The sequence below is a fragment of the Mytilus galloprovincialis genome, chromosome 14 (assembly GCF_965363235.1).
Source record: "Mytilus galloprovincialis chromosome 14, xbMytGall1.hap1.1, whole genome shotgun sequence".
In the NCBI taxonomy this organism is placed as follows: domain Eukaryota; kingdom Metazoa; phylum Mollusca; class Bivalvia; order Mytilida; family Mytilidae; genus Mytilus; species Mytilus galloprovincialis.
This window is the reverse complement of record NC_134851.1, coordinates 53,771,645-53,791,233: the sequence shown is the minus strand read 5'-3', so window position 1 is coordinate 53,791,233 and position 19,589 is coordinate 53,771,645. Positions and strand designations below refer to the sequence as shown.

The 19,589-nt window shown below is 33.5% G+C and overlaps 1 protein-coding gene and 1 long non-coding RNA gene across 2 annotated transcripts; one reads left to right on the top strand and one right to left on the bottom strand.

Annotated features, from left to right (window-relative positions):
* Positions 1–395: 395 nt before the first annotated feature.
* On the top strand, positions 396–16,538 carry LOC143058265 (uncharacterized). The gene is made up of 4 exons (XM_076231736.1): positions 396–520; positions 11,286–12,341; positions 13,314–13,495; positions 15,769–16,538. Exons 2-4 carry the CDS (start codon positions 11,287–11,289, stop codon positions 16,389–16,391), a joined length of 1,860 nt encoding a protein of 619 aa, XP_076087851.1. The 5' UTR covers positions 396–520; position 11,286; the 3' UTR covers positions 16,392–16,538.
* Positions 11,555–18,052, bottom strand: LOC143058267 (uncharacterized). Its single transcript, XR_012972974.1, has 5 exons — positions 17,719–18,052; positions 16,579–16,687; positions 15,748–15,817; positions 13,276–13,438; positions 11,555–12,249 (listed from the first exon to the last, which is right to left on the bottom strand). It is a non-coding gene; the product is annotated as an uncharacterized LOC143058267 (long non-coding RNA).
* Between the last annotated feature and the right edge of the window lie 1,537 nt (positions 18,053–19,589).

Here is a 19,589-nt window from a genome sequence, read left to right as displayed (position 1 = left end):
TAGTTTTAAATGAAGTTGAAGTCCAATCAAGTTGAAACTTAGTACACATGTTCCCTATAATATGATCTTTCTATTGTTAAAGCCAAATTACAGTTTTGACCACAATTTCATGTTCCAGCAGTGGTGGATCCAGCAATTTTCATAAGTTAAAGTCAACGTAGCGTAGTAAAGAGGACGTAACCGCTGTTTCGGAGTTCGATCTGAAAAGTTTCGTCACTCTCGTTAAATCTCGTACGATTATTTTTTTTAATGGCGGCCTAATTTAACGTTCCAACGTGATCTTGAAAAAACGGGACGGACCTAATAATTTCGATGTTAAATACGACATGAATTTTTACTTGTTTGCAAAAACAAGAATTCAGAAATTTTGTAACTTGTGTACTGGTCGACGACTAGTTACCGTCAGTTACCAGTTACCGTCATTTGCATTTTTTCCGCGAAACGTCGTGGTCAATCCGATGACGTCATCGTGTTTTTTTAACGGACAAGCATCAAGAAGTTGTTGACAAAATTTAGTTCAGTAAGTATCAGTTTTTGGATATTTATTTGTCAAAAATCACTTTTTTTTAACCCTCGCATCGCATGTTCAGACGGGGGAATCCTTTGTAGCAAAAATAAATAGAAACTGACCAAAAAAAGGTTTGTTTACATATTTTCGAGAACCCTGTTCGTCATTTGGGAATCGTTTCAGCCATTCATTTCACGATTTTGAATACAAATTTATTTTATAAAAATTGTTGTCATCCAAGATTCTCAATGGGAGCCATTTTATCCGATTTTTACCTGGGATGCAAAAATGGTTGCTGAATGACGTTGTATATTGCTTTTTGTGGCTGTATTTTCGGGTTGTTCCTACTTGATAATGATGTTGAAAATGTTATTTCGTATATTTGAACACATAATATAACATTTAGATTGAAAACATTAAAGATATATCTGCTGTATCCTATATTCTACAAATTTGATTCATTGCATTACTTGATTTGAAACACCATATTACGCTTTCCCTTCCAGAAAAGAGATTTTAATAACAAAATAATATGGGTCATTTTCAAAAAATGTCGAATTTTCAGTACACCCATGCTAAATTTTTTATTTCTAATGGAAATTTCAGTTGTAATGGTTTAAATGAAAGCTTGTCGGATTTGTGATTCAGAACATTAATAATAAACACACCTTACATCTTTTTTGATAAGATTAAACTGCATTTAAGTCCGATTTGGGGGGTATTTGTGTGCGTACATTGTCAGAAAAACACATTTCAAATGATTTTTTTCCGATTTTCTGATCGCCTTGATATCTGCAAAGGGGACTTTTTAAGAACGTTAATTATAATTCTAACGAAAAATCGTAGCTTTTTTATCATTGTATGTAACAGATTATCTACAAACTAAATTCAATCAGCGTACAGGAGGTTCATGTCTATCCTGTTACCGCTACTTAAATCAGTCGTTAAATTATTCTTCCTATGAATATTGAATCAGTCAGTGTTGATTTCAAAAATGCAAAGTAATCTTTACATTTAAAACGCCTCGTTTCTTGAACGACAGTGTAGAGAAAAAAAAATTTCAAGACATTTAGTGAAAAAAATAGAGCGTACTTTTTTTCATGTCTATGCTGTTACCAACCATTTTGATTAATTACACTAACAGTATGGTTGTAAAAAGTGCAATAACGTGTTGGAAACCAAATTCACAATAGAAAACCATAATCACTTCACCAAAGGGAGTAGTTATTTCACAACAGCAATCAAAAACGAAGAAATTTGTCTATCCTGTTATGTCTATGCTGTTACTATGGTTGCTATGGTTACAGTAACAGGATAGACAATTATAGACAAAAACGTCGTTAATTTTTTTATCTTAACATGTAGGTGGAAAACGAATGAAATATTTCATTGTTTGAACTCATCTTAAGGTTATAACGTCTTAATCTTCCCAATTAAGCATTTGCAGGTGCAATACTGATATCGGTAACAGGATAGACAAAAAGGTAACAGGATAGACTTTTATATAGTGATATATCAGAAACGTACGTTCCTGTTACCAACGAAATAAAGAGAAAAGTAAATTAACTTATGAAGGATTTACTTGATGTTGGGTTTATTTGAAAGGGTGAAAAAAGGCCGAACAATATAAATTGCTATCTTAGACTTGCATTACTTGTGGTAATTTTTACAACCTTTGAAAACCAATTTTTAGAGCCATTTTTCAGTACAACCTAGAAAATTGGCAAATAATCTATTATTTTACAGAATGAATATATATAGAAGTTTATTCTCTTGAAAACCATCTAATTGGTAACGTAAAACAAGCTTAACATTTTACCTAAACCTTTTCTTAATAACCCAAAATTTCTTTTGAAAATGGTAACAGGATAGACAAAATATTGTACCACCGATCAAAAAATGTTTCAAGATATTCTTGTATGACATCATTAAGATTGCATCTTTTAATATGTTGTTCTTAAAGTACTGTTTGTTTTGATTTGCTTATGTAGAGGGTTGTTTGAATAAGTAACTTTTAATAAATTTTTCAATTTCAAAATTCGACATTTTTTGAAAATGACCCACATATTGACTTACATTTTGGAATTCACAAATGTTATTCCTAAATTAATCCAGACTGCCTTTGCAGGTTGTACAACATAAATCATGCACATTTAAGAATAAAATCGTACGTCTCCAGCATTGTTTACAAACTGCAACGCTTAAAGTCAAGGCCATTGTTATGATATTACGTCACATCTTTGTATTAGCAAGCAAGCACTTGTTACTTTTAAGGGGTGTATAACTTTTAAGGGGTGTATAAGGGATATTCACAACCAATGCACAAAATTCGTTAAATTCGTTAACCTGTACATGGACGGAATTACTTGACGTTTGGCATTGCTTTTTATCTATTATAAAGAGTTGCAAGTCATACCTATCCCACCCATTTTAAAATGTGTGTATTTTTTTTTGGGGGGGGGGGGGGGGGTGTCCACATTCAAAATGCAGAAAAAATGGCAAAAATAAGTGTTTTAACACCCCACCCCCTCTTTGGATACGCTACTGATACCATATTCTTTGTTTATGTACTTCCAGTTTAAATTCTGTGTTTTCAGTAACAAACATTTGATTAATTATGAAAAATAATTCGGGAGGCTTCCAAGAGCTTATCACTGAACTAGCGAAATGTGGGTGTACCAGAGTTAGTTTTCTTGTTTTGAAGGTTTTACACTAGTCATTTTCTGTGGATTTTTAAGGCTTGCATTATAGCGGCAGCCAAACGTTTGTATCAACAGCCGTCCGTTTGGCCTTTAATGGTTTACTAGGTTTACAAATTGTGACTTTCATATAGAGTGGGAGAACTAGCACTTATACTCTTTCTTCTTTTAACCATCATCATGTCAACTCCAACACAAAGGTCTACATCGAAAAAAATGACGTACAGAGAAGTCATATCATCGAACAAATAGACCAGAATACAGTACTTACATCAAGGAAACAAACAACGGTTTCTTTCAAACTGGGACTTTTTATACCAATATTAGCTCGGCCGAGATCAGTCGATAATTTTAATATTTGTGCATCGTTTTTTAAAGTACTCAGTCCAGTTAGTATAGAAAGTCCCCCGCTTTTAAAACGGACTTTGTATACCACATTAAATGCTCATATAGATATGAAAAAAATGTGACTAGATTACCAATGAGACAACTGTCCATTCAGGTCACAATTTGTATAACATGTATAAGTAAAACATTACAGGCTTTTAAAGGCTTCCGAGTACAACCATCAAATAAACTCCAACGAAAAAGTACAACATGCAATCATAACATACAACAACAGCGAGATGAGTACACAAAACAGCATAAAACGCTCCAATATGAACTAGAGGACAAGACCTAAAAATTTGTAAGGGTTCCGCAGAACCCAGTGTCTCGCCTACTTCTGCTGTAAATTGAAGGGTCAACAAAAATGAGAAAGATTCAATAAAAATATACCGCTTGATACTATCTTTTGATTGTAAGAAGCTTCTGTCCAAGTAAGGTAAAAATCCAGGATAGTAAATGAATCTAATAAATGTTTGTAAACTTTAACTGCAGACTGGACGTACTGTTAACTGGTCCATTTACAAGTAAAATACAGATACACAGGTACAAAATTTCCTTCAAGATACAAGCTTTTAATCATTAACAAGCTTCTGTCCAAGTTTGGTACGAATCAAAAATAGTACAAGAAAGGTAACAATTTTTCGTTTCCTGGCAGAAAATCCAAGTCCATTTAAAGTAAAATACGAACAAAATTGATTTATCGTTTTACAAAATTTACCTCTGGATACTTTCTTATGATCATACGACATAGACAAGCTTTTGTCCAAGTTTGGCACAAACCAACAAGGACCAAGGATAGTTTAAGAAAGTTATTAAAGTTTTAATAAGCTGTTATCAGAGATATGTGTCGCCTTTTTTAATTTCGATACGAAAATGTTGAAATAAAAATAGCAATGCTTTAACATCTTACACAAGTTATGCAAATATTCCAAGTCAATGAAACATGGCTAAACATGGCTAAACAAACTCCAATCAACATTGGCGTACCACTAATGGTTCACCTTGAACTGACCTAATCTACAAACGAATACATGACAAACAAGAAAAAATTTAAAGTGAATAGACCATGACTAAGGGGGCGGAACCTAATTATGTCCATGCAAATGAGATATGCCAATGCTGAAATAACTGCAGACCAAACATCATTGACCTACCACTTGTGGTGCCCAATAAACTGACCTAATCACAAAATAATACATATAAAATAAGCAAAAGTTTTTAAGTCAATAGACCATGACTGAGGGAGCAGGGCCAAATAATCCCCCATGGAAATGAGATGTGGCAATATTAGTTTTCTCGTTTGAATTGTTTTACATTAGTCTTATCGGGGCCTTTTATAGCGGACTATGTGGTATGCTCATTGGCAATCATACCACATCTTCTTTTTAATATTATACAACTGCATACCAAATATGATTGACCTACCACTTGTGGTTCACCATAAACTAGACCTAATCACAAACTAATACATTGTTGACGCCGTCGCCGACAAAAGCATACCCGTCTCGCTTTTCAACTCCAGCAAGGCGCGCTTTTCAACTCCAGCAAGGCGAAACAAAACTTTAACCACAGGGTGAAGGTAATGTTTTCCCACAGAAAAACTAAGTGCATTTATAAGTAAAATACGGAAGAAATGGAATTTTATTTTCACAAAGTTTACTTCTAGATACCATCTTATCATCATAAACAAGCTTCTGCATGTCCTAGTTTGGTAGAAATCCATTATGTTTAAAGAAAGTTATTAAAATTACAACAAGAGTGCACACGCTGAAATGTCTCGCCTTCTTTATTAATCATTGATATTATGTTGATAGTGCTAAGTATAAAGCTTTATTAATACTGTCACATAAACTTAACATTAACCAAGATAACTAAATAAAGACCAATGAACCATGATAATGAGGTCAAGGTCAGATGAACCATGCCAGGCAGACACATACATGTAACTAACAATGCTTCCATACAACAATTACAGTTGACCTATTAATTATAATTTTTAGAAAAATAGACCAAAACACCAAATCTTAACACTTCGTTATCAGTAGACAGTGAAAATGAGGTCAAGGTCAAACAAAACCTGCGCCACTGACTTATAGATCATAAAATATTTCTATACACCAAATAGTTTACCTATGGCTAATACAATGTAGTATTAGATGAAGAGACCAAAACTCAAAAACTTTAACTTTGACAACTGAACAATGAAATGAGGCAGATGACATCTGCACGCTAGACATGTACACCCTATAATCATACCATACAACAAATATAGTGTACCTATTGGATAAAGTATGAGAAAAACAGCCCAAAACACAAAAACTTAACTATAACCACTGAACCATGAAAATGAGGTCAAGGTCAGATGACACCTTACAGTCCTTCCATACACCGAATATACTAGCCCTATTGCTTATAGTATCTGAGATGTGGACTTGACCACCAAAACTTAACCTTGTTCACTGATCCATGAAATAAAGTCGAGGTAAAGTGAAAACTGTCCGAAGGGCACGAGGACCTTGCAAGGTACGCACATACCAAATATAATTATCCTATTACTTATAAGAGAGAATTCAACATACAAACTAGAGGCTCTAAAGAGCCTGTGTCGCTCACCTTGGTCTATGTGAATATTAAACAATGGACACAGATGGATTCATGACAAAATTGTGTTTTGGTGATGGTGATGTGTTTGTAGATCTTACTTTACTAAACATTCTTGCTGCTTACAATTATCTCTATCTATAACAGTACTTTCTGTGGAAAATGTTAATGAAAATCTTCAAATTTTAAGAAAATTGTTAAAAATTGACTATGAAGGGCAATAACTCCTCAGGGGGTCAATTGACTATTTTGGTCATACTGACTTATTTTTAGTTCTTACTTTGCTGAACATTATTGCTGTTTAAAGTTTATCTCTATCTATAATAATATTCAAGATAATAACCAAAAACAGCAAAATTTCCTTAAAATTACCATTTCAGGGGCAGCAACCCAACAACGAAATGTCCGATTCATCTGAAAATTTCAGGGCAGATAGATCTTGACCTGATGAACAATAATACCCCTGTCAGATTTGCTCTAAATGCTTTGGTTTTTGAATTATAAGCCAAAAACTGCATTTTACCCCTATGTTCTATTTTTAGCCATGGCGGCCATCTTGGTTGGTTGACCGGGTCACCAGACACATTTTTTAAACTAGATACCACAATGATGATTGTGGCCAAGTTTGGTTAAATTTGGCCCAGTAGTTTCAGAGGAGAAGATTTTTGTAAAAGTTAACGACGCCAGACGACGGACGCCGGACGCCAAGTGCTGAGAAAAGCTCACTTGGCCCTTTGGGCCAGGTGAGCTAAAAATGTGAAGTTTTTTTCAAGAAGTCACTGAACCATGACAATGAGGTCAAGGACATTTGACATGTGACTGACAGAAACTTCGTAACATGAGGCATCTATATACAAAGTATGAAGCATCCAGGTCTTCCACCTTCACAAATTTAAACAGTTAGCTAACGCCACCACCGGATCACTATCCCTATGTCGAGCTTTCTGCAACAAAAGTTGCAGGCTCAACAAAAACTATAACAGAGTGAATATTTGTGGGGTCTGTGAAACGTGCCCACCAAAAAACACCAATATAGACAATCAATTAGCTCGCTTTCGGAACATACACCGATGAGAACTAGTTATTAACTGGAAATCTGAATGCTAAATGTCTTAGTTATGTTGTTGGGTTTCAGTCACACCAATATGAACAACAGTTAGTCGTATTATTACCAATAAAGAAGTGTGAATGAGCAAGTTTGTTAACAATTGATTAATGGCACAACCTGGTCGTTATAGTGGTTTTAAAACCATGTAAAGTGACCATATTTCATCTTTCACTAATATGTCAGTCTCCTTTAATAACCATTCCTTAACATATAAAGCTTTACAACAACATTAACAAGAATAAGAGGCCAAGGTTAGATAAACAATACAGGAAATACATGTAGTCCTACACACAATATAGTCGACTTATTGTTTAGTTTCTATGAAACAAACTTCACCACGAACATTACATTGCTTCATTGACGCATGTACCATCGTGTTTTGGTGGAAATACAATGGCATTCCATGGACCATGACTGAGGGAATGGGGTCAAATATCATCAATAGAAATGAGATCTGCCAATACTATTACAACCAATGCCATAATACTTGCTATTGAACAATACTGAGCAATTGAAAATTTCTTGCTATTGCACAATACTGTACAATTGAAGATTTTTTGCTATTGCTGGATACTGTGCAATTGAAAATTTCTTGCTATTGCACAAAACTTAATATAATAATTTTGAATCCTGATTTGGACCAACTTGTAAACTGGGCCAATAATCAATAATCTAAGTACATGTTTAGATTCAGCAAATATCAAAGCTCAAGAAATAAATTTGTTAAAATCAAACTTAGTTTAATTTTGGACCCTAATGTTGACCAATTTGAAAACGGGACCAAAAATTAAGAATCTACATACACAGTTAGATTTGGCATATCAAAGAACCCCAATTATTTAATTTTTGATGAAATTAAACAAAGTTTAATTTTGGACCCCGATTTGGACCAACTTGAAAACTGGGTCAATAATAAAAAATCTAAGTACAAAAGTTTAATTTTGGACCCTTTATTCCTAAACTGTTAGGACCAATACTCCCAAAATCAATACCAACCTTCCTTTTATGATCATAACCCTTGTGTTTAAATTTCATAGATTTCTATTTACTTATACTAAAGTTATGGTGCGAAAAGCAAGAAAAATGCTTATTTGGACCCCTTTTTGGCCCCTAATTCCTAAACTGTTAGAACCAAAACTCCCAAAATCAATACCAACCTTCCTTTTGTGGTCATAAACCCTGTGTTCAAATTTCATAGATTTCTATTAACTTATACTTAAGTTGTGGTGCGAAAACCAAGAAAAATGCTTATTTGGACCCCTTTTTGGCCCCCAATTTCTAAACTGTTAAAACCAAAACTCCCAACCTTCATTTTGTGGTCATAAACCTTGTGTCAAAATTTCATAGATTTCTTTTTACTTAAACTAGTTACTGTGCGAAAAACAAGAAAATGCTTATTTGGGCCCTTTTTGGCCCCCAATTCCTAAAATGTTGGGATCAAAACTCCCCAAATCTATCCCAACCTTCCTTTTGTGGTCATAAACCTTGTGTTAAAATTTCATAATTTTCTATTCACTTTTACTAAAGCGAGTGCAAAAACGCGAAAACTTAAAGTATTTGGACAACGACGCCAACGTGATAGCAATATACGACAAATTTTTTTTCAAATTTTGCAGTCGTATAAAAATCCAAGTACATGTTTAGATTCAGCATATCAAAGCCCAAAAATTAAATTTTTGCTAAAATCAAACTTTTAATTTAATTTTGGACCCTTTGGACTTTAATGTAGACCAATTTGAAAACAGGACCAAGAATTAAGAATCTACATTCACAGTTAGATTTGGCATATCAAAGAACCCCAATTATTCAATTTTTGATGAAATCAAACAAAATTTAATTTTGGACCTCGATTTGGGCCAAATTGAAAACTGGGCCAATAATTAAGTACATTTTTAGATTCAAAATATTAAAGAACCCCAAGGGTTCAATTTTTGTTAAAATCAAACTAAGTTTAATTTTAGACCCTTTGGACCTTAATGTAGACCAATTTGAAAATAAGACCAACAATCAAGAATCTACATACACAGTAAGAAGTTAAAATTGATACTATAAGCTGGTAGAGCATCAACTAAGGATAAAATTAAGTTAAAAATATTGATAGGTCATGGACCTCCTTTTCGAGATATTCGAAATTTAAAATATTGCCGGAAAAGGCCGACTCTGAGTTCTACCTTATATTTGCATTGGTATTATTAGGTCTCAAAACAAAAGAAAGAAAATTAAGAATCTTCTAAAATTTTGGTAGATGACCTTTCATGAGCTATTTAGTCTTAAAATAAATGGGTGTTATGGGGCAAAATATTTCACATTGTATTGTACGGAAAAACACCAAGGAGTACAAGCATTGGCACAAATTCTAAAACCTCACCTAAGTACATCCTTAAGTTACTGTGCAAAAACCAAGAATAATGCTTATTTGAGCCCTTTTTTGGCCCCTAATTTCTTAACTGTTGGAATCTTAACTTCCAAAATCAATTCCAACCTGTCTTTTATAGTCACAAACCTTGTGTCAATATTTCATAAATCTCTATTTACTTAAACTAAATTTATAGTGCCAAAACCAAACTAGGGGCTCTAAAGAGCCTGTGTCGCTCACCTTGGTCTATGTGAATATTAAACAAAAGAAGTAGATGGATTCATGACAAAATTTTGTTTTGGTGATGGTGATATGTTTGTACATCTTACTTTACTGAACATTCTTGCTGCTTACAATTATCACCATCTATAATGAACTTGGCCCAGTAGTTTCTGTGGGAAATGTTACCGGTAGTAAAAATTTACTAATTTTAAGAAAATTGTTTAAAATTGATTATAAAGGACAATAACTCCTTAGGGGGTCAATTGACCATTTTGGTCATGTCGACTTATTTGTAAATCTTACTTTGCTGAACATTATTGCTGCTTACAGTTTATCTCTATCTATAATTATATTCAAGATAATAACCAAAAACAGCAAAATTTCCTTAAAATTACCAATTCAGGGGCAGCAACCCAACAACGGGTTGTCTGATTCATCTGAAAATTTCAGGGCAGATAGATCTTGACCTGATAAACAATTTTACCCCCATGTCAGATTTGCTCTAAATGCTTTGGTTTTTGAGTTATAAGCCGAAAACTGCGTTTTACCCCTATGTTCTATTTTTAGCCATGGCGGCCATCTTGGTAGGTTTGGCGGGTAACGCCACACAATTTATAAACTAGATACCCCAATGATGATTGTGGCCCAGTAGTTTCAGAGGAGAAGATTTTTGTAAAAGTTAACGACGACAGACACCAAGTGATGAGAAAAGCTCACTTGGCCCATCGGGCCAGGTGAGCTAAAAATACTTATTTGGGCCCTTTTTGCCCTTTTTGGCCCCTTATTCCTAAACTGTTGGGACCAAAACTTACTAAATCAATCCCACCCTTCCTTTTAAGGCCATGAATCTTGTGTTAAAATTTCTATTCACTTTTACTAAAGTTCGAGAGCGAAAACTAAAAATAATCGGACCCCACAGACAAATACGACGACAGAAACGTGATAACAATATAAATGATATAAGACAACAAAAAATCAATTTTTGCAGTCGAATAAAAACTAAGCTATAACCATTGAACCAGGAAAATGAGGTCAATATAAATGTGAGATGGAAAATTCGTAACATGAGGCATCTATATACAAAGTATGAAGCATCCAGGTCTTTCACCTTCTAAGATAAAAAGCAGTTAGCTTGTACACCACTGTTGTAACTATCCATATGCCAAGCTTTCTGTGAGTTTTTGGCAGACTTGACAATAATTATTCAAGCATTATTTTATTTTGCTTACAATCTAAATTGGGTTTGCTCATTGTTAAAGTCTGGTTTGGTGGAGAGTTTTCTCATTGGCAATTATATTTCTTGTGTCCTTAGAAATTTATTCTGTAGATTAAATCTTCATATATATATATGCCTTCATTGACCTTTAATCAAAATATATAAATGTATTCATCTTTACTTTTAAGGATGCCACAAAAAAAGCAATACCTGCAGGAGTCCCTTGATAAGGCCATTGGTGCAGTAAATTCAAACAAATTAAGTATTTCTAAAGCAGCTACAGAATATGGGGTACCAAGGACAACCATATCAGACCATGTCAATGGAAAGTATGACAACCATTTGAATGGACCTTCAAAGATGCTGACAGATGAGGAAGAAACATCTTTAATAAACTACGTCAAGTATATGGCAGAGAGAGGTTTTCCTTTGACAAGAAGAATGTTAAAAGCATTCGTAATTTCTATCATTGAGAAATCAGGTAGATCAACTTTATTCAATATGGAAAAAGGTCCTAGTAACAAATGGGTCAACAAACTTCTAAACAGACACCTTGAATTGTCGGAAAAGTTACCAGAACAGCAGGACAAAGCCAGGAGACGCATGTCTAATGTCACTGTGGTTGACCAATATTTCAAGTTGCTAGTGGACACAGTCGACTCTTTAGGATTAACAAATAAACCCAACCAGATATTTAACTGTGACGAGTCTGGCTTCAGTGGTAAAGAAAAAAGTAAGGAAAAAGTTTTAACACTAAAAGGGTCACACAGCTACCAACAAAAAGTATTAGTCCATGGTCACATTACAGTTCACATGTGCATAGCAGCGGATGGACATGTCCTCCCTTCATTTCTGATTTTTGATGGTTGCCTGCCTCATAGGAGCTTTAAGGATGGTGTTCCAGATAACTGGTTATATGGATCCTCTGAATCCGGGTACATGGATACCCAGTTGTTTGAAAACTGGTTCGACAAAGTTTTCATACCATTCTGTGGAACAAGAAGACCAGTACTGCTGATTTTTGATAACCACGATTCCCATATCAGTATTGACCTGATAGAGAAGGCCAAAGCTAACAACATTCACATAATTGGTTTACCACCTCATACTACACATCTGCTGCAGCCACTGGATGTTGCCATCTTTGGACCTCTAAAAGAAAAAGTGAACCAATTATCAGTTACCTTGGGAAACCTGAACAAGTGTGCCACCATAGGCAAAGCCAAGTTTCCTGCTTTATTAAGGTATTTACATGTACATATGCTTGGATTATATGTTTATGTATTTTTTTGGTACAACCGAATTTTCAAGCAATCAAATTTTGAGGATTGGGAATTAAAATAATTAAATTCATAGATTTCTGTCATTTGAATTTCCATCACAAGTATCTGATATGGCTAAAATGTAACAATTCATAACAGAATGCAACAAAATTAACTAAAAACATATCATGACTGTTTATTTTACAACAAAACATATCTAAAAATGGTGGACTTCCGGTTGGGGTGTGTATAATACTGGAAACAATTTCGGTAAACACACAATTTTTTCCAGATTTTGACATTCAAAAATAAAAATAAATTTAAAATTATTTGCCGACCTACCGACCTCATTTTTTAAAAGTATGTAACTGGAACCACACACATAGAATAACCATACATTGTCTCAAATATCAATGTTTATATTTGTACAAGGCTGTGCCTAGCATTTCTACCTGTTTCGAGCCGAGTACAAATAACCGATTGATATTTCGAGACAATGTATGGTTATCCTTTATATACTGCAACTCATATAAGTGTTTTAAATGAAGTATTTAGTGTAAAAACAATCATTTTTAAATTTGGAGCGAACGACGTAAAATTTCCCAAACCTGTATGTTTTATTGACGTCATAAATAAAATTCTACGGAAACGCATTGTCAACCTCATAAACAAGGTGATATACGGTCATGGACTGTATATGACATATAAATATAGTCAATGCAATTTGACTGCTCAAATAGGACAGCTGCAGTATATATTTTTATTTGGCCTCAACAAGTATTTTTTAAGGTTAATGGTGTTAAATACTTACTGATTTTCAGTTTTTTGTCAGCAGACTTCAAACTTCAATTTCACATGAACTGTATAATCTAATTTCTGTAACATATATAAACACTGACAAGAACATGCAACTTACACTTTTTCTTCAGTAATGGGTATCATTTTTATTTGCAGCACTGCAATTGACCAGACTACAACACTAGCAAGGGTCAAAGAGTCTTTCAGGAAATCAGGAATGTATCCTGTAGACAGATCCATAATTCCAAATTCACAACTTGCGCCTGCCGACTTCAACAAATCTGAAAAGACAAATAAAGAAACTACAGATGTAGATACAACAACAATCACCAGTAATGGTAAACTATTTATTTCATTTGATTTGTTATATTAGGCCTGAACTAAAATATTGTTTGTTTCCAAAATCCCGACAAACCTTGCAAAAATGGTGCTACTCATAATAAAATTTTGTCATAACTAAATCGAATATTATTTTATTCATTTCTGATTTTCAGGCTTGCAGGATTGTCCGATAATGTTCAAGCTTTTTGGAAAAATAAAATTATTTCCATACCTACCCACACCTGGCTTCGTAGAATCGGGATTTGGGAAAAACAAACAATATATTAATTAAGGCCTTAGGCCATACTTAAAAATATTTTGGTTTGCCCAAACCCTACATAAAGGTTGAGACAGTGGGTAGGTAGGTAGGCAAAAAGAAATTGAAGTATCAGATGTTATTAGTCTTCATGCCTATTTGATTAAAAAAAAAACTTCTTCAAATCAGGACAATAAAAGAATTTGAGTAGGCAGCTTTTTTCTGGGTAGGTACGTTTGGGCAAACAAACCTATTATTTATTATGGCCTTATCCCATATATGAATACATATTGTTAAGCAGTGATATTGTTTGCCTTATATTAATGGAGAAAAAGGCTTTTCCCCTGGAGGAAAATCCCAAAATGAAAAAAAAATGGCTTAAAATATTCCCAAAAACAACTTTTTTCCCAAACAGTGCAGTCTCAGTACTAATTGTGCATGAATTCAAACTGACAAACACTCATTTTAACTTTTTTTCTTGCCTAAAATTACTGTAGGTGCAGATTTAAGGGTCTGGTTATGTATCATCACTGACAAAAAGAGGTTTTATTTCAAAGTTGAAATGGAGTCTGTAAATTGAAGTTTCAGTCAAATTCATCGTTTATTCCAAAATTCCCAATTTGATGAAAATTACGCATATTTTCGAATAAAAAAGGGTGGAGGTAGTTTTGAAAAAAAAGTCAAGAATATTGCTGACTGTTTAGAGGTGGGAAGTTCTTGTCCATTCATTTTAGATGTGTTTTGTCATTTGATTTTGCCATGTGATTATGGACTTCCTGATAGGATTTTCCTCTGAGTTCAGTATCTTTGTGATTTTACTTTTCTCTCAATGATGATGTGATACCAATATACGACCAACATTTCTTAATTTTTGTGTTTCGTATAAAAATTTTAACTGCATTCCATTCAGTGTTTCTCTAAAAGAAGAAATTTGTATGTATTTCCCATAGGGTCCTATGTTAAACTTAATCCCCACCATGGTGGCCATCTAGGCATCTTGGAAGTTGGATTGGCTAAAAAGTAATAACTACTGGTCATTATCTCATTAAGAACATTCATGCTATGCTTGGTTTCATTCCATTCAGCATGTTCAGTGGTTTTCTAAACGAAGACATTTGTTTGTGTTTCCCATGGTGACTTATTGATGACATCAAAATTTCATTCTAATGCAACAACGTTTGTAACGTTCATTTTGATTGGATAATGTCACTTTCTTACATGGCATCAATTGACAATTGATGCTATGGGACGTACGCGCAAGCGCAGACGGTATATGACAGATTTTAAATACATGTTTAAACGTTGTTTTCTGTCAGTTTCATTAGAATGGAGATAACAATATTGTATTTTAAGCTCCGACGGCATCAATTTGGGATTTGATGGTCGCAAATACCCGTTTACTGTCTCCGCTAACGCGTCGCCAGTAAACTTAATTTGCGACCATCAAATCCCCAATTGATGCCGTCGGAGCTAAAAATACAATACAGTTATCTCCTAAATGTAGGATAAAAAACTTAATTCACATAGTTTTTTCACTGACCCCCACACCCACCTCTTCACTTAATTTGGGGAAAATTGATTGACCAATGGGGATTACATATAAACAAACAATTACAGGCTCTCGACTTGGGACAGGCTATAAATATACCTAATCACTAATCATTCCATTCTAAAATTACACAACTTTTTCATCCAGTTGACAAATGGTTGATGATTGTGGCCAAGTTTGGTTTGATTTGGCCCAGTAGTTTCAGAGGAGAAGATTTTTGTAAAAGCTAACGCCGGACGACGCCGGAAGCCGGACGCAAAGTGATGAGAAAAGCTCACTCGACCCTATTTTTCAAAATGATGTTACCGGAAACACATATCTTTTTTTTTTTAGGCCTATACAAAAAAATAATTAAACAAAAAAATGTAACACAGCAACAAATAAATAGTTTCAATAGTGTTATTCTTGCTTGCCCATTAACTTCTGAGTTATTTAATCTTTTGTTAAATTCTACATTTTTGTACCTCGAGTTTTTTCTTTTACAGAGCTCCAGGAATCAACAATTCTTTGTCACTGTTGTGGCAACACTATCTCCTATGTTAAAGAAATAGAGATGAGCATAAATGAACCAACTGAAAATCCCCTTGTAACAAAAAACTTAATTCCAAGAAGTTTAGCAGATGTGCTGTTACCTCCAGCAAATCCATCTCTAGCAAAAAAAACTTCTAGTAAAATCATTACAGAAGCCAGGGTAATAACAGGGGATGAAATGCTTCAAAAACTACAGTCAAAGCGTGATGAGGCAGTAAAGTTGGCAGAAGAAAAAGAAGAAAGAAAAACAGAAAGAGCTAGAAAAAAGGAAGAAGCTGAAGTTTTGAAGGAAGCAAAGAAAGAAGAAAGAGAAAGAAAGAAAAGAGACAGAGAAATAAGAGACACCGAAAAGGAAGAGGAAAGAGAGAGGAAGAGACAGAAGAAGGAAGAAAAAAGAAATATGCAGCAATGTAACCAACAAATCACTGCTGAATTCCACCAGTATGCTACATGTACTAAATCATCTGTAGACATGGTAGATAATAGAAGAAGTACCAGAGTAAAGACCCCTTTAATAAGGGAAGAATTTTTACAATTTGATAGCGATATGGAGATTATAGAGACAATGGAAGAATAAGGAATATATAATTAAAATCTCTCCAGACTGTATAATTTGAAGAACTGTGAAATTTATTTTAAATTTTTTTTGGATCGAAATTGCATTATATTGATATAAATCTAATACTGTTCATAACAAACTTATTGCTGCAATATTGATTTTAATTCGATAATACAATTATCATCTGTAAAAGAGTTATTATTACCTGTATATTGTACATGTTGTATTGCTGAAAGTTAAAAGTTTTTTCTGGGTATTAATGCATATAAGGTTTAAGATTTAAATTTCCTTTTTTGCACGTCTTCATATTGTTTCTGAAAGAAATGATTAGGAAGTGGTAGAGACAAAAAGTTTTGACCAATAATCTGGGTTCACAAATCATTTAATGAAAGATAATAATATGCAAAATTATTCTGTTATTCAACTTATTGGTAATTCATTTATATTCTAATCCAAAAAAAAAAATTAAGTAAATGTGGTTTTTGAAAGATCCGAAAGCAAATGTAATGACAAATAACAAGTTTTGATATGCATGCATAACGTATACAATATTATCTTACACTATATATACCAATATTTAAGTAAAAGATCAGCAAATGATTTTTGAAGATGTTATGAATCATAATCAAATTGATAGTTTCAATAATCTTTAACTTTAATAAAAGCTTTTTATAAACATTTTAATCATCTGAAAAGATATGGACAGTTGTCAGGCTATATAGTATTCACATCGAAAAATTTCTGAATGACATATACATAATATTTTGTTCATTTAAGGTAGTACCAGTCACTACCTTAAATACTGGAGATAACTCTGTAAAATCAGTTAATCATTTTAATCATTTTATACTGTTCAGGAAATTTTAAGCTTTTCAATGATCGAACTAGTGTTTGTCAAACTGAAATATATTCAACCATTTCTTCCCAGAAATCAATTGGTTCAAGTTTTTTGAAATTTTTGTATTCATTTCAAAGGGTCAAAGTAAATACATGTATTTTGTAAAAATTTTGTGAAAATTGAACGAGCCAAGTTAATTTTAAGGAGGTGTTGGGTAGCAGCTTAATGAATAATTGTACATGATATAGCAGACATGTGTATTTACATGTAACCTTCAGTCTACTAGCAAACTCAGATTAAACAAATTGTGTTAACAGTAGCAGAAATTGAACATTGACTTTGTTTTATTATGCCAAAATCAAACAAATACAAATTTAAATATTTGTTTATTTGCAAATCACGACCTCCAAAATGAGCAGAATAATTACTAAAACAGTGTATTTTTCAAACACAGTCAATATAAGGTATATTAAGATTTATGCCTTAATATGTAATATAATATTGTACCTGTAGTCTTCGTTATAAACTCATCTGTTGGTTTCTTGTTTTATGGTAGTTGTCTATCTACATATTAACATTTGCACAAGTTCAAATTAAGAAGATTCTTCATCCTTTTAGGGACCCTAAAAAAACATTCAGATGAATAAAAAAAAGAAAGATGTGGTATGATTGCCAATATTATGACAAATCTCCACAAGAGATGAAAATGACACTATTGGTCAATGCAGCCTTCAGCAATGAGCAAAGCCCATACCACATAGTCTTCTATAAAAGACCCTGAATGTCACCAACAGCCTAACTTGGGTACAAAAAACGAATGAAAAACAAATATGTAACACATAAAAAAAAGACAACCACTGAATTACAGGCTTTTGACTTGGGACAGACACACCCATCCATAATATGGCAAGGGTAAACATGATAGCAGGATCCCAACCCTCCCCCTAAGCTGGGACAGTGGTTCAACAGTACAGCATTAGAAACAACTATAAAAATCAGTTGAAAAAGGCTCAACTCATCAGATGCACAAAAATACAGGTGGACCTTTTTGGTCATGGCCGGGTACTTGTACATTTTATCTGACAAGAAAAAGACACTAGGTACAGATCTGATAGTACTCGCAGATAACTGACAGCTACCTATATCTAACAAAAACATTGTGCATTCAAGACTAAGAACCCTGCTAGACAGACATATCAAATTAAAATCATAGCATATTCATATAAAACTTTCAGCTGTGGTTAGTTGCATCCCTTCAGAAAGACATACACATCTGACAAAATTACATGTACATGTATAATATTGCAGACACAGATGAACTACAGCTACAATAACATAAATAGTATAGAATAGATGTACATGTATTAAGGTATTAAACATAAAAACCAAATAACATACACATGTACATGTAATTTGTATGTCAATAAATCACAAGAGCAATGTCAAAGAGTCTAGTACAGGAACATGCAAATTTGATTACAGTATTACATGCATATATGTACATAGGTCAATAAATCACAAGGTCAAGAAGTCTAGTAGTACAAGTACATCTTACTATATAATAAACTGCAGCTTATGTACATTGTATGACCAACTATTGAGCTTATCATTATAAAAGCCAATATATTTAACAAGAGGGAGGCAATACATGTACATTGCACCATAATCAGGTTGAGAACAACCTGTTAGATGACCTTCCATGACAATGTTTTTAAATATCCCTTTAAATGTAAGACATGCATGAGGGGTACATTAAGGTGACAATTTTTTGTGTGTAATAAGTTTCTTTTAACCAATTTAAAGTACAAACACGTGAAACTGCGAGCTACTGCTCACTGATGATACCCCAGCAGCAAGTGGATAATATAAATAGTGAAAAAATATGCAAGTGTTCGGTAAACAGGAAGTTGTCGAGTGATGAATCTGAAATCGCATCACACGGTATAGCTGACTTAGATAAATCCTGAAACCAAATTTCAGAAATCCTTGTGTTGTAGTTCCTGAGAAAAATATTCATGGGACGGATAGACTGACTGACGGAAGGAAAGACAGAGGTAAAACAGTATACCCCCCCTTTTTTTTAAAGCGGTGGTATAATGAGTATAAATTTGTATTTTCTAGTCTAGAAAACTTCAAAACCTTTCTGTATTATATGAATAGATGTAGAGTGAGGTGCTCATTTTCGCCACATCTTTTCATGTTTTCTGCAGTTTCTGTTCAGGTGTGAATGTTTTTGAAGTACATGTATACTGATATTTCTATATGAAGATAACTTCAAATGCAAAATATTCTTAAGCTTGAAAACGTGTTTGTTTGAATATAATCATCAGAAAAGTTAGATTAAAGGGTGTTTGAAATTACCTGATTTTATGTCAATG

What these genes read in the sequence shown, in the direction of transcription:
- LOC143058265 (XM_076231736.1), top strand. Translation starts at nt 11,287, where the DNA reads ATGCCACAAAAAAAGCAATACCTGCAGGAGTCCCTTGATAAGGCCATT. An exon ending in AAGTTTCCTGCTTTATTAAG is followed by an intron (nt 12,342 to 13,313) that starts GTATTTACATGT and finishes TTTTATTTGCAG; the next exon opens with CACTGCAATTGACCAGACTA. An exon ending in AACAACAATCACCAGTAATG is followed by an intron (nt 13,496 to 15,768) that starts GTAAACTATTTA and finishes TTTCTTTTACAG; the next exon opens with AGCTCCAGGAATCAACAATT.